Source organism: Pteropus medius, unplaced genomic scaffold (assembly GCF_902729225.1).
Source record: "Pteropus medius unplaced genomic scaffold, Ma_sr-lr_union100, whole genome shotgun sequence".
In the NCBI taxonomy this organism is placed as follows: Eukaryota; Metazoa; Chordata; class Mammalia; order Chiroptera; family Pteropodidae; genus Pteropus; species Pteropus medius.
Window position 1 is genome coordinate 3055517 of NW_024353517.1, and position 13714 is coordinate 3069230.

The window sequence follows — 13714 nt, forward strand, 5'->3', positions numbered from 1 at the left end:
GGAAAATAGAGTTTCAGGACCTGATATTGAAGTCTTATATGTAATGCTAAGAAATTATACTGTATCTTCTGTGTACTGAACAATTACTAAAGTTTTTTTAAGCAAAAGAGTGACATTATTAGATTCACCTTCTAGAAAATAAACTCTATAGTGTGGAAATGTACTGGCAAAGAGAACAAATGGAGGAGAGAGACTAGTTAGAAAGTCTAGGCAAAAGATGGCAAGGACCAGGACTAAGTGGCAGTGGAGAGGACAGTAAAATGTGTAGAGCTTAGAAATTAGTTGAACGTGGTGGGAGGAGTTAAAAATGACTCCCAGATATCAGGCTTGGTTGTCTAGCATCATGAGGCCCATTAACTCAAGATGAAGACTCGTTAATTAAGTCAATAAATATTTATGTACCTGCTGTGGGCCAAAAGCATTGTTAAGTGCTGAGGATACGAAAGTATGTAAATGTATGCCTGTGCTCAAGGAAGATAAATAATCCAGAAGACAATTGCAGAGTCATTGAACTTGAATGATGATAGAGCACTGCCCATGGTACTGAGGAAGTATGTGGAGGGTCATCTAACCCAGTCCAGTGAGGGGCAACAGGAGGACAGTTCTTCTAAAACTACTCTCAACCCACAGAATTTCTACACCCTTTAAAAGAATTTCTACACCCTTTAAAAGTCAGCGATTCTGATGAATCTACTCATAGTGTTGTTACTGTCATTTAAAATGTAAGATTATCTATTGCACTATTCTTTTTTCCTATAGTCTCTAAAGATATTTAGAGGTAGAGAGGCTAGGTAAAATGAATATACATAATGTCATTCATCAGGCAAATGTATAAAAGCTGAAATGTCATGGATTTAAAAAAAAAAAAAAAGATTGTCTATTTGACCATGGAAAGTTTGTGTATTCTTACACATTTCTTTTAAAGAAATGAACTATTTCTTTTATTGCAGAGCTTTATTGATTATGTGAGAATCCTGTACAAATTTTAAAGTGCCTTTACTTTTGATGGCAAGTAATATGTCTCTAACCGTTGTTTTCAGAATTCTTGGAATAAAAAATAAGCCAGAATATTAAGTTATAACCAGGAGTCGTATAAAATAAAGTGACAGGCCAGGGAGAAGATAGAAAATCAAAGACTGATAAACATATTTAAAATATCATATTCTAAATGACAGTCCTTTTCAGTCTTGAGGGCTCCCTGCTTTTTTATAGGTGAAGGTTAAGTGGGTCAAAAAAGAAAAACTAAGCTATGATAAGTTTTGCTTAGCTTTCCTCAGACCTCAGAAACATTATTAATAGTCATATGGTATTCTAAGGTTTATCTCATTTAATTTTCACCTCTATCCTGTGCAGAGAGTAGAAAAGATACTGCTGTTCTCTTTTACACATAAGTAAACTGAATAAATAAGAGAGTCTGACTTACAAAAAGTCACAAGCTAATAAGTAGAAGAAATAGAATCCAGATTTCATGGCATATGAATTGCTAGTGTGTTGCAGTTTGCCATCTCTTCTGTAGTTTATTATATTGGGGAGTTAATGAGCTTTTTTGGTGGTGGTGGTTATTGGGGTTTCACACTCCCACCTTACCTAGATTAACTATCTCACAATAAGCCTTTGTCACAAGAAGCACTAGGTAAAGCAGTGTGAACCCATCAGTGCAGCCAGAACTCACGAGCAGCAGAGCAGTTCAGAGCATCCTCATGTTGGGAACTGCTCAGGGTTTTGTCTCAGTAGAGGGTTTTGTCGTTGTTTTTTGTTTGTTTTAATTTTTTTTTTTATGGTAACAAGGTGTTTGTGTTTCTTCTCCACTCAAAATCAAATGTGTGACACTGATTAGAGTTACTGAGAGGAAATGCTCTCCAAATGATTCTTTAGAATTTCTTAGATCTGTACAGAGGGCTTCATGGAAATAATCACATGTGTGTGTTTATTTTAAAGGGATATTCTATAGTTACTCTTTACCATGGCATAGTTTGAAGAATTTGTTTTAATATTATATTTTTTACTCTTTTTTTATTCAGAACCAGGTTTTGCTTTTCAAATTTCTGCAGAGTCTTCTTGACCCAAGGTATGTTGATAAACCTTAGTTTTTCATGATGCATAGATGAGAAATCAAAGAAAATAAATTGAGGTTAAGAAACTAGCCCATGATATCCAAATAGTATACTCAGCTCTTGATTTTTAATATTAGTGGGAGTAGCAGTTACATAGATTATTTCAAAATACATGACCTAAGTCTACGGCCATGCCACCCTGAACACACCTGATCTCGTCTGATCTTGGAAGCTAAGCAGGATTGGGCGGGCCTGCTTAGTACTTGGATGGAAGACCACTTAGAAATACCAGGTGCTGTAGGTGTTAAAAAAAAAAAAAAATCCATGATCTGGAATAGTTTATAGCCTAAAGGAATACTTTTCTTTCTATTTGAACATGAGCATACAGAGTGAGTTAATAAAATAATTCAAATAAGATAATGAAGTCATACCACAAAGACATGTTTCACAAGGAATTCGATAACCATCTAGCTTCTCTTTTCTATCCTAACTTCACTCCTTTCTTTTATTCCATACTGCAGATCGATGGCTTTACTTTCAAAGTAAACACCTAGTCTCAGCCCACATCTAAATTTTACCTTTTAAACTCTCATTCATAGTGCTTAGTTTTAAATAACTGTTCCGGGTGGTGTGAGAAGGAAAGTTTAAATGTTTTTTAAATGTTATTTAGTGGTACTCATCAAATAAAATGTAGCCCAAGGAGATGATGAAATTAGCAATGGATTTGTAAGCAAACCATCTCTGCATGTGAGATCTTAACATTTTGTTGTGACGAAATGGAGTACATTGGGAGTTGAGTGTAATGACATTTAATACCGTCTAAGACAGTCACTCTTAACCAGCAGTGTGTGTCAGAATCACCTAAGAAACTTTGAAAAACATAGATGCCTGGGCCCAACCCACAGAATTACCACGGGTGGGGATATTTTTGATGTACACCTAGAATTAGGAGTCACTGGTTTAAGTGTAATATTCCAGATGACACAGCTTTCACATCAGACATACGAACTTTTAAGTTGCATTTTAATGTATAGTAGCCATTGAAAACAGTCATTTACTTGCTTTAGTGATTATGATATCAGTTTTGGTTCTTCCACTGTTCTGTGCTATTTTTAAATACCAAAATAACAGTAATTTTGTTGATTATAATAATTTTTTTGAATTCTTAATCATTAAAACCTTGAGCAGGCTGTGCTGCATTTAAATTTAGAGTCATACAGATATGCATATGCAGATGTTTAGAAAGACAATCTGTCTACATTTTCCCCTGCACCCCAGTTCAGTAACTTTTCAAAGTATCTGTGTCAGATTTGTTCTCTTAGGACTGACTCCTCTTCTAGGATAATTAATTTTAACCAAGTCATTTTCCTCCAGCTATCCTACCAGGAGAGACTCAAGCTGGACAGATTAAGTTCAGCCTTGAACTTGGCCTTTATCACATGTAATAAAGTACAAAAGATAATGGTGACCAAATCGTACTTCTTTAAAATTAAAAAAAAATTACCAGTATTAGGTAATATAAATATCAATACTATCATTTGCTCTGATATTGCAATCGCTGCTTGAACTTCGCAGTAATAAAAATGACACATCACAAGAGTTTTCGATGTCTTCCATGGAAAGGCTTGCTCTGTTATTACCTATGTCTACATTTGAAAGATATTAATTAGGTAAGATCCTTTAAAAGTACTGTGAAAGTTGTTTTGTTTACTAACAAACCACAAATTATTTTACATTTACTTGGTATATTTTCTCTTCTCGAACTAACCCTAACCCAGGATAATTACTCTGAATTAACTTGTCACACATTGTTACCATTTGGGGGCGATTTGAACTCCGGTGTGGCCCCAGAGACATAGGGGCGGTGTGCGGGGGGCACGTTAATGATGCTAATTTGGTTCTTCCCTGCTGATGCTGATGCAGCAAAGAGTATGGAAAAGAGGATGCGCACCCCCATGGGGAGTGGGTTATAGCAGGGAAAGAGAGGGCTGTACCTGCAGAAGTAAGAAGGTTTGTATTATATCCAGGCTGTGATGGGTGGTTACAAAAATGTTCCTAGGTAATTAGCATGTGAGATCATTTTGATTGACACTTGGCTGCTATATAACTCTTTGCCTAGTGCACATGTGCTTACCCAGAATTCAGTCTGTAATAATTAGATTCATGAACTTCCAGGCATGAACATGGTATTATAATGATGGTATAATGAGGCTGAGGCTGTGGGCAGGTTAGGGTAATACCTTCTGCACAAGCGTCTGTGGCCAGATAGAACCAGCTATAAGTTATGGCCCTCCTGTCCTTTGTCTTCCAGAATGCAGGAGACATTCTTTAACTGCTAATGAGGTGTTCTTTGAGTGGTCTCTGGCCTGCGCCTCCATTCCTTTGTTCCTCTGTCACTCATGTCTAGCTACCTTAACAACATTATTCCTTCTCGTCATATCAGTTTGGCTTCAAGGTCCTCTCTTACCTGCTTCAGAGAGAAGCAGTATACCTACAGCCCTTCCTCTTCCCTCTTCCCAAAATCAACATGATCTAGAATGTCCTCACTTTTGACAACAGCCAAATTTCCAGCTTTACTTTAGCCTAGCAGAAATTAGGAGCTGACAAAGATTCTCCCCTTGACCAAACTTTATTCAGGTTTCTCTGAATCCTTGGCTCCACTAGGTCTGACTTTGGGCTTCTATCTCTATCCTTGCAGTCTTGATTTAGCAAGAATTCTGCTAAGTCAGTTTAGCTAGAATCCCCCACTCTTAGTATCTGATCAGCCAAAATATCTGTCCAAACTCTTCCATTCCCCAGTAATATGTGGTCACTCTGGCTTGCTTTCAGCAAGAATCCTGTTAGGTCAGTTCATCAAAGAATTACTCTACCTTGTTAGTAATTTTCTATCCACAACTGCCTTCTCACCTCCCCACCCCACCTTTAGCTATAAATTCCCACTTGTCCTTGTTGCATTTAGGGTTGAACGTAGTCTCTCTCCCCTACTGCCAAAACCCCATTGCAGTAGTCCCTGTACCTATCATGATAGTCCAAATAAAGTTTGCCTTACTATTTTTTCATACCCCTCAGAGCCTTTGATTAACAGGACTGAGACTTTAGTTCTACCTTTTAAAGAGCTCAATTTCATATTGATTCATCTCCAAGATGTCAAAGATGTGGTGGTGTACTTTGAGAGTCCCAATCCAGAATTTATCATATTTTATCCTTTTACCTTATGTCTTATATAGTGAGCAGATATCAATTTAGATTATGCTCTAAATTCATTGGTAAGTTTGATGTTTGGCATTTTAATACAATCATGCTTATGTAAAGATCATTTTAAGTGACAGTATCTCAGATTAACCTATAAAAGCCTGTTTAATGCACAATGTAAATATATAATAGTGGGAGAAGGAGAAAAATCTTTTCCTTCTACCCATCTAGGTTCTTGGCTGTTTAATGCACAATGTAAATATATAATAGTGGGAGAAGGAGAAAAATCTTTTCCTTCTACCCATCTAGGTTCTTGGCTGAGACTCTGTAACAAAAGACACATTAAGAGAAGAAAACATACAGATTTATTTAGGATAAATTTTACCTTATATGAGAGCCTTCATAAGGAAATGAAGACCTGAAGAAGCAGTTAAACATGAGCATTTTTTGCTAGGTTTGATGAAGAGTAGAAAGTTATAGGAAAACGTGATAGGACCAGAAGATATGAGCTAAGGATAATACATGGAGGAAGCTGTTTGGATTCCTCTTCGTGCGCATCTTCAGAGAGAAGGATACTCCTTTCCTCCAGGTATAGGGTGAGCACCTCTCACATGAAGGTCTTATGATCTCCTTACGGTGTGAAGGGGGAGGACGGAGAGTCCTTCGTGCACCCGCCATTTCTCAGATGTTTTCAGCTTAAAATATTCAGTATGCCAAGGTACCATATTTTGGGGTACCATATTTTGGGGTAGTGTGTTCCTCTGGATTGAAGGAGAGGAACAATGTTAAGAAGGTTGAGTGCAGAGGGAATAAGGAAGAGTTGCTTCCTGAGCTGGCCTTAGACAAAGTTTGAATTATAGAATTATTGTCTTTGGTGCCCTCTGCCTCCTCCCACTCTACCCGCTTCTTTCCAGGGGAACAGGATGCACACACTTCTTCAAGTTCCCATTTCATAAGCATATTGAGATATGTAGCATTGTTCTTAGGTAGATCATTTTAAATCCAAAATTACCTCCTTCCTTGATTCCCCAATCAAAACTTCTTCTAGTTGCTTTGTCAATTTCAGTATTATGTGACACTTTTATGGTGAGAATATACAAGTAACATATGATACAGTAAAGCATACACACTAATGAAAAAATACTTTTCCAATGCCCACTGACTTCTAGGATAAGAAGAAAGGAAGTAGTATGGACTAGTTTACAATAATCTCTGAATGACTGATTTTCTATCACATTTTGGCCTTTTCAAATGAGTATGCTTGTTGACTAACCGGAAGTAAAGGATTAGAGTCTTGTTAGGTACTGGGAAAAATGAAGTAGGAAACTAGGGGAATATGGAAAAAGATAATTAGTGTTGTTGTAAGAACATCCAGACCTGCAGAGAATTTTCATAAGAGTTTATTGGAACCAAACTGATGACATGCTGGGAAGCAAGATGTCAAATGCTCCAGAGAATGACTATTTTGCAGGTCTTTTTCAACATTTGGAATTAAGGAGGATAACATGAAAGTGGGAGAAAGGAAAAAGCAAGATAGAGAAATCTCTATGATTGGTTTATAGGCTAGTTAAGAGGTTTATGTGCTCCCTTGAGGGTGGTTATGTCTCTGAGGAGTATGAAAAAGAGGATTACTCTGGCATTTCAAAGGTATGTTAACCTAGATGTACAGAAACATAGTCAGGGCTTGCTTAAGGCCAAGAAAAACCTTTTACTAAAGAAGTTATATGCCTACGGTGTGACTATTCACCATGACCTGCCCAGTTAGAATTTATGATCTGATCACCCTATGAGGTTACTTTCAGTCACTTGAATATACCAGATTTATTACAGAATCTCTTTTTCATTCACAATAGGGACAAAAGAACATCAAGAATAAGTAGACTTATGTGACACTTTTATGATGAGAATATACAAGTAACTGCCCTCTCTAGTAGTTTTCCCTGGCAGACTTCAGACTATTTATGCCTTCGATTCTTCCCTTTTTGTTCTTTGTAAGCAATAAGATTTTTTTTTTTTTTTAACATCTAGGTTTATCCTCCCCATGAAGCTCCTATAGCAGCATTCCGGAGAATAGAGAAAAATGAACAAAAACAGTTATTTTGAGATGGGGACTGCTTGTATATATGTGTCATATAAGAATATTGCTTTTTTTGTTCTTTTTCCAAAAACCTGAGTTAATAGGATTCTCATTTCTGTGTATATAGTGTATGCATATTTGATTTAACATTTACATGTATTCATTGAGTTGTTTTTGAGGGAGTAGCTTTTTTTTTTCAATATTTTTAAAGGAAGAAGGCGTCTAATTAAATTCGTATATTTTTCTGTTTACTTTATTCAATTTCTTTGCTATTTTTGCTATGTAAATGTCTTCAGTAGAATTAATTGACCTACAAAGATACTGGTGACATCTGTATGTAGAAAGATTAGATAGTCTGGTTGGGGGTGGGAGAGGGAAGGCTGTTAATCCTCCAGAAACAAATTATTTGCCTGAATTGTAGCCAGAGCTTGGGAGAGAAAGGATTTGCTGCATCTTCCAATTCCCTTCTTTGGTACAGCTGCCACATAAAGCCCTACCCCACCCCCACTCCCTGTGTGCATTCCTGCTGGCCAAGAATTCTCACAGGAGTTCTCCTGGCATATTTACATCCAATGGTCTTTTGTGTACTGAGGTTGCTTGAAGGAAAATACAAAAGGACACTGATGTTTTTCGTGAGGCTGTAAGCTTCATAAGGAATAGAGAACGTGCAAGTATATTTATATTCACAATAATTTCCTCAGCATGATTTTCTTGGTAATGTCGTTTTAGCCTTTGTTAAGAATGTCCTGGAGGCCTCTGAAATATACGGTATGATTTTCTTGTAGGAAAAAAAAAACGCATAAAATGTCGCATTGTATTTCTAAGTCTTTAATCAAAATAAAAATTGAACATTGCTAAGAGAATGAGTGTTTTTGCCAAGGAGTAAAAAGGTAGTTTACGGAAATGGTTATACATTGGATTTAAGTTGAATCTGTCAGTGTTTCTGTGGATATTGATACAGTGTTGACAGCGTATTTCAAAGTTAAAATAAAAAAATTAGGATATTACATATGTTTATGAACTTAGACATATAAAAATACATTTCTACTTGAGTGAGTGTCTATCAGCTTGGCCAGGCTTACCACCAGGTATCATAACTTTGGCTAGTATTTTGCCAGCAGCTCAAATTCAAGTTTGAAATCCTAATACGTCATCATCCCCTAATCTTCAGACATTTCAGGTAGAAAGATAGGTAGGTAGGTAGAAAATAGATAGAAAGATAACATATTTATTTCTTTGTTGTATTATTCAGTAATTCTTTATAGTGAGACTGCTGTCTGCTAAGTACTGTGTGAGAGTTTGAAATGGCTCAAAATTATACTCACTTTTTTCAGTTTTTTCTTTGTTTTCTCTCTTAGCAAATGTCATTATCCACTGATTTATTTCAATGGACAATTTACTGAGTAACTATAACATACTAAACACCAGGACAGGCACAGGAGATAAAGTGATGAATTAGATGGAGCCCTGCTTTCAGAGAATTTGCATTCTGATTGAGGAAGTAGATAAGCACGCGGGCAGTTGTAGTATGTCTTTAAAAAGAATTCCGAGAGTGATGATGAATTTTTCACTTTTTAAAAAACACTTCACCCCAACTTCTTAGCCACACTACAGAGAACTAGTCTGTTATCAAAATCTACTTCGTGGCTATCTCTTCTATGTGAGTCCTCTTGTTTACCCACACTGCCCTGGTTCAGGCACGCAAAATCTCTCTCCTGGTCTCTCTTGCTGGTCTCCTAATCAGCCTAATTCTTCTTACTTTCATTTTTTTAATCTAAATGGTTAGACATTTATATAATTTATAAAGTTATCCCCCTGATTACTCTGGTACTACACATAGCCATTACAATAATATTGACAATAATATTGACTATATTCCCTATGCTGTATTCTACATTCCTGGGGCTGTTTTGTAACTACTAATTTGTACTTCTTCATCCCAGTTACTGTTAATATTCTTCTTCTCCTTCTCATAGTTCTTTCAGTTCCCATTATTCAAGGTAAAATCCAAACTCTTTATGGTGTACAAGGGCCTTCTTGATCTGAATCAGGCATATCTGTCCAGCTTCATTTTCTTCCATTCTGAAGAAGGGGAAATTTTCTCTTTTCCCCTTCATTCCACAGCAGTGCTGAAGTTCATAGGATACACTACACATTGTCTGTCATTCCTCCCTTTGACTACGTGTTCTTCCCTTTTAGTCCACTTTGTTTCCTTGAAAGCATTTTCTCTATATGTTTTGAAAGCTCAAAAGTTATACATGTGCTTTGATCCATTGGTTCCATTTTGGAAAATATATTTTAAGGAAATAATGTGAAAGAAAGAAGTAGTTACTACTCAAATATCCACATTAGCATTTATATAGTGAAAAAGTTATTTTAAAAAGTGGACGGAGGAGATGGCTAAATAAATGTTAAAGCATATGAGCATGGTTGATTACCAAATTGGCAAACATGACAATGTGAATGTAAAAATAATGCTAAACTGGAAGAATACATAACATTAAATAGCATGCACTGTTGTGGAGAAAGAAATTTTACTATACCCTTGTAGGTTCTTCTGGCTGGTCTAATATTTAAATCTACATGAGACATATTAACAAGAGAAAATAACCAAATTGAATTATGTATGTATGGGAAACCCACATACATGAGAGATGCAGAGACCCTACAAACATGAGAAGTTTGAGACAGAAAGGTGAAATGAGGGGTGTGTGTATGTGTGTGTGTGGTGTGTGTGAGAGAGAGAGGAGAGAGAGAGAGAGAGAGAGAGAGAGAGAGAGACATGCACAGACGCAGACACAGACAGACAGATAAACATCCTGAGCTAAGGAATGAGGTAAGGCTTCTGGGCTTCAGAGGGGAGGAAGATAATTCACAGGACGATAAGACAAGATGTTCGTTCAGCAATTAGATGTTTGCTCTGCCATACAAATATGTAATCACTCTTGTGTGGACAAAGCCCCATTTTAAATTCTTTGAAAGGAGAGGTAATAATTTCTCATGAGCCTCAGGGTCTTGATTGCCTTCATCTCAAAATAATCTACATCTCAATGTAACCTACCTTGGGGAGGCCTATTCTGAACCCCTTTACCACACACACTGTTTTTGTATATGATTAAATAATAGTAAGAGGATATATAGAGAGATAGATAGCTTAATATTCACTATACTGTTTGCCCCTGTTAAAGAACAGAAATTCAGTGGAGTAAATTTAAAGATCTAATTGGCTTTACTGAATAATTTATGAATCAGGCATCATCTCATTTAGTAAATGGAAAGATGCTCCATGAAGTCGTACAAAATGGAGAAGGTTTTTATTGGCACACACTGGGCAGGACAAGAAAGTTATTAGCAAAAGAAAAGGATTATTTTAGAAAAGACCACCTTTGTTTAAGTGAGGACTTGCTATATACTATAAATAAGGGTAAATAGCACTCCTACTTTTACTAATAAAAGGCTTCAGTTACAAGAATAGGAATTATATTTAGACATAGGAAATCTTTCCCAAATTAAGAACTTTGTGACTCTCCTGACCAAAGGTTGTTTGATGAACTCAGTAAGTTCTGCTGCTTCAGGCTTGGGGCTTTCAATACTTGCTGATAGGCTAATTCGTATCTCCTCAATTTGGCTGTAAATCCCAAAGATTGAGTTTCCAATTTTTTTTTTTCACAACTGCCTTCAACGCAGGATTTTGTTAAATGACTGACTATTCCCTATGTAGACCACCACCTTAGGGTTCTTACTACATAACTCGAAAATTATCTATTAAGTGTCTGTGGCCAACTATACTATACACTCTCATAGGAAAGACTGCATTGCATTCGTCGTTGTTTCCCAAGCATTAGCATAGTCTTGGCACATAATAGGTTCTCAGTAAATGTACACGAATTGAACTTACTGACCAGAAATAGTACATTGGACAGCCTTCAAACTGAGAGAACCAAATATAGGATGGAGGGGTGAAAATTACAAGGACTAGGGTAACAAAGTCAGATATCGCTAGGAATAAATTCTGTGAGAAAGTTCTGCGTGAAGAAAATAGAAGGTGCATGTGATAAACCCAGAGAAATGATAGTTCTTTCTGGGGATCAACACTGTCTGAATAGAACACTATTAGGTCAAAGAGAAAAGAGAGTGCTAGCCAACGTTTCTTGACATTAAGGTGAGCCAGTATAATTTTCCGATATTTATGCCACATTGTAGGTGGTGTTCATATTTTTTTCTGCATCATACTTCTGTTAATATGTCTTATAAATGCAAGACTATGGAACAAATTAAGATTAGACATAAGCATCTGCCAGTGACTCATAGTATTTATTTCTTTCCAAACATTTATTGGCAAAACCCTTTACAAATACTGAAGTTGTGAATATGCATCAAACCAAGCAAATCACCCAAATAAACAGATTTTGATGCACTCATTTGTGAGGGAAGTAATGTGTCTCCTGGGAACTGATCGGGCAACATCAACATAATCAAAACTTTAATAAATAAACTAGCATTAATGAATTTACAGTCATTTCTGACTGCTGCTTATCAGTCTTGCACATAAATACAACTTGTTATATCCATTTCTCAAAGCTCTTTCTGTTAGTCTCCTATGAGCTACCTGCTTTGTCATATACCCTCTGTTAACTTTAATGGCTACCAAAAGTAGCATAGTATTAGCATGTTATAAGTCAGTGCTCAGTAAAAGTACACTGTTCTAGGCTTTGAGAATTCATTAGTGAGGAGATCCCTGTGCTTACCTTCACAGAGTGTACCATCTCTTAGAAAAGACATAATTAAAGAAGTAATTACAGCATGGTGTGATTGGTACTATGAGGAAAGCTTAGTAGAGACATGAGACTGGTAGATGATTTATATCTATATATTTACTCACGAATCAAATTGTTTAAACTGAATTGGGCCATCTGTTTCTTTTAGAGCAACAGTACAACTTTTGGTATGATTTAGAGGAGCCTCCACTAAATATCATTTCCTTAATTATTCAGTGTAAAGTGAGCAGTATTGTAATTTAAAATGCCTCTGATGTAAAACACAGGTCACCCTAATAATCTAAGTAACAGTGAGACTTTTAATTCATGATTTTACCTGACCAAAAGGTAGTCTTGGTTTTAAGATAACATGCTTTTTACCTGTAGTCTCATTTATAGATGTGATTAATTAATGTTACTCTCTTGTTTTTTGTTTTCAGGGAGGGTATTCATGTAAATCAAGAATCGCTTCAGATATCTCCCTGTATTACAGAGCTGTTCATTGAGTTGTTGTGTCAGTTCAATCCAAACCAAGTTATAGAGACATTGCAAGTCCTTGAGTGCTACCGCCTAGAAGAAACTATCCAGGTAAGACCTATAACGTAGAGAAGACAAGAGTACACTTTCCATAATCATTCACCATTTTACGAATGAGCAAGGGAAGACTTACGTATTAAATTACTTGCCCAAATTCTGAGATCAAGCCCAGATAGTCTTACTCCTTAGGGCATGCTCTTTATTGCTGTGATAATAAACTGCTTCTCTGTTTATTTTAGTAAAGTCAGAAACAGCATGTCTGTCATGTTATTAGTCAGGCTTCACAAACATTAAAGCCAACACACTAAACATAGAAAACATAGTAAAAATATTAAAAGGAAGAAAACAAGCTCTTGTTTGCAGGCACTGATGGTCATTACATAGTCCTCTTATGCAATAAGACTTAATAGGCTGAATGGCAATTCAGTAGCCTTAGTAGTCATTGCCTTGATTCTCTTCCCTTGTTTTCTCCTATTTCCAAATGAAAATGCATATATACATATACACACATATTCTATTCTAAGGGGCTAGAATGTTTCCGGTTTAAAATTTTTTAAGCTACCATTATATCTCCTTTCCTATCAATACTCATGAAACAGTAACCTGAATTTTCTGTATCCACCTCCTGAATTGCTCACACTTAAAATTTTTTAAGTGATGAAATAGTTCAAATATAAAGAAATGTGCAGAATATCAAATACATATGTATCCACCAAGCCAATTTTATAGATATTAACATACTGGCTTCAGGTCTTTGTTGTTGTTTGTTTTGTTTGTTTTAGAAACAAAGCATCTTTTATCTGCCATGTCCTCTTCTCTTCCCTGAGGTCATCACCAGCCTGAAGATGGGAAGTTAATCCTTCTCATCCATGTGTTTTTATTTTTCCTATGTATATATATACCTATAGAATATAAGATACAGTTTTATATAGTTTTAAAATTTGTATTAACGGTATCATACAATACATATCCTATTGCAAATTGTTTTTTTCATTAATTTTTAATCAGTTTTTATATATGTAGATCTAGTTCATTCATTTTAATGGTCATACAATAGTCTGTTAAATGAATATGCCACAGTTTATCTGTTTCCCTAT

At 36.0% G+C, this 13714-nt stretch overlaps 1 protein-coding gene and 1 pseudogene across 7 annotated transcripts in view; both read left to right on the forward strand.

Moving 5' to 3' along the window:
- VPS8 (VPS8 subunit of CORVET complex) overlaps nt 1-13714 on the forward strand; it is a 235784-nt gene that overhangs the window by 139191 nt on the left and 82879 nt on the right. For all 7 annotated transcript variants that reach the window (XM_039850760.1, XM_039850764.1, XM_039850761.1 and 4 more), the window contains 2 exons: nt 2022-2068; nt 12521-12668. In XM_039850760.1, coding sequence (XP_039706694.1) covers nt 2022-2068; nt 12521-12668 — 195 coding nt within the window. The remainder of the gene's footprint in view (nt 1-2021; nt 2069-12520; nt 12669-13714) is intronic.
- LOC120593090 (uncharacterized) lies at nt 2236-2358 on the forward strand (annotated as a pseudogene).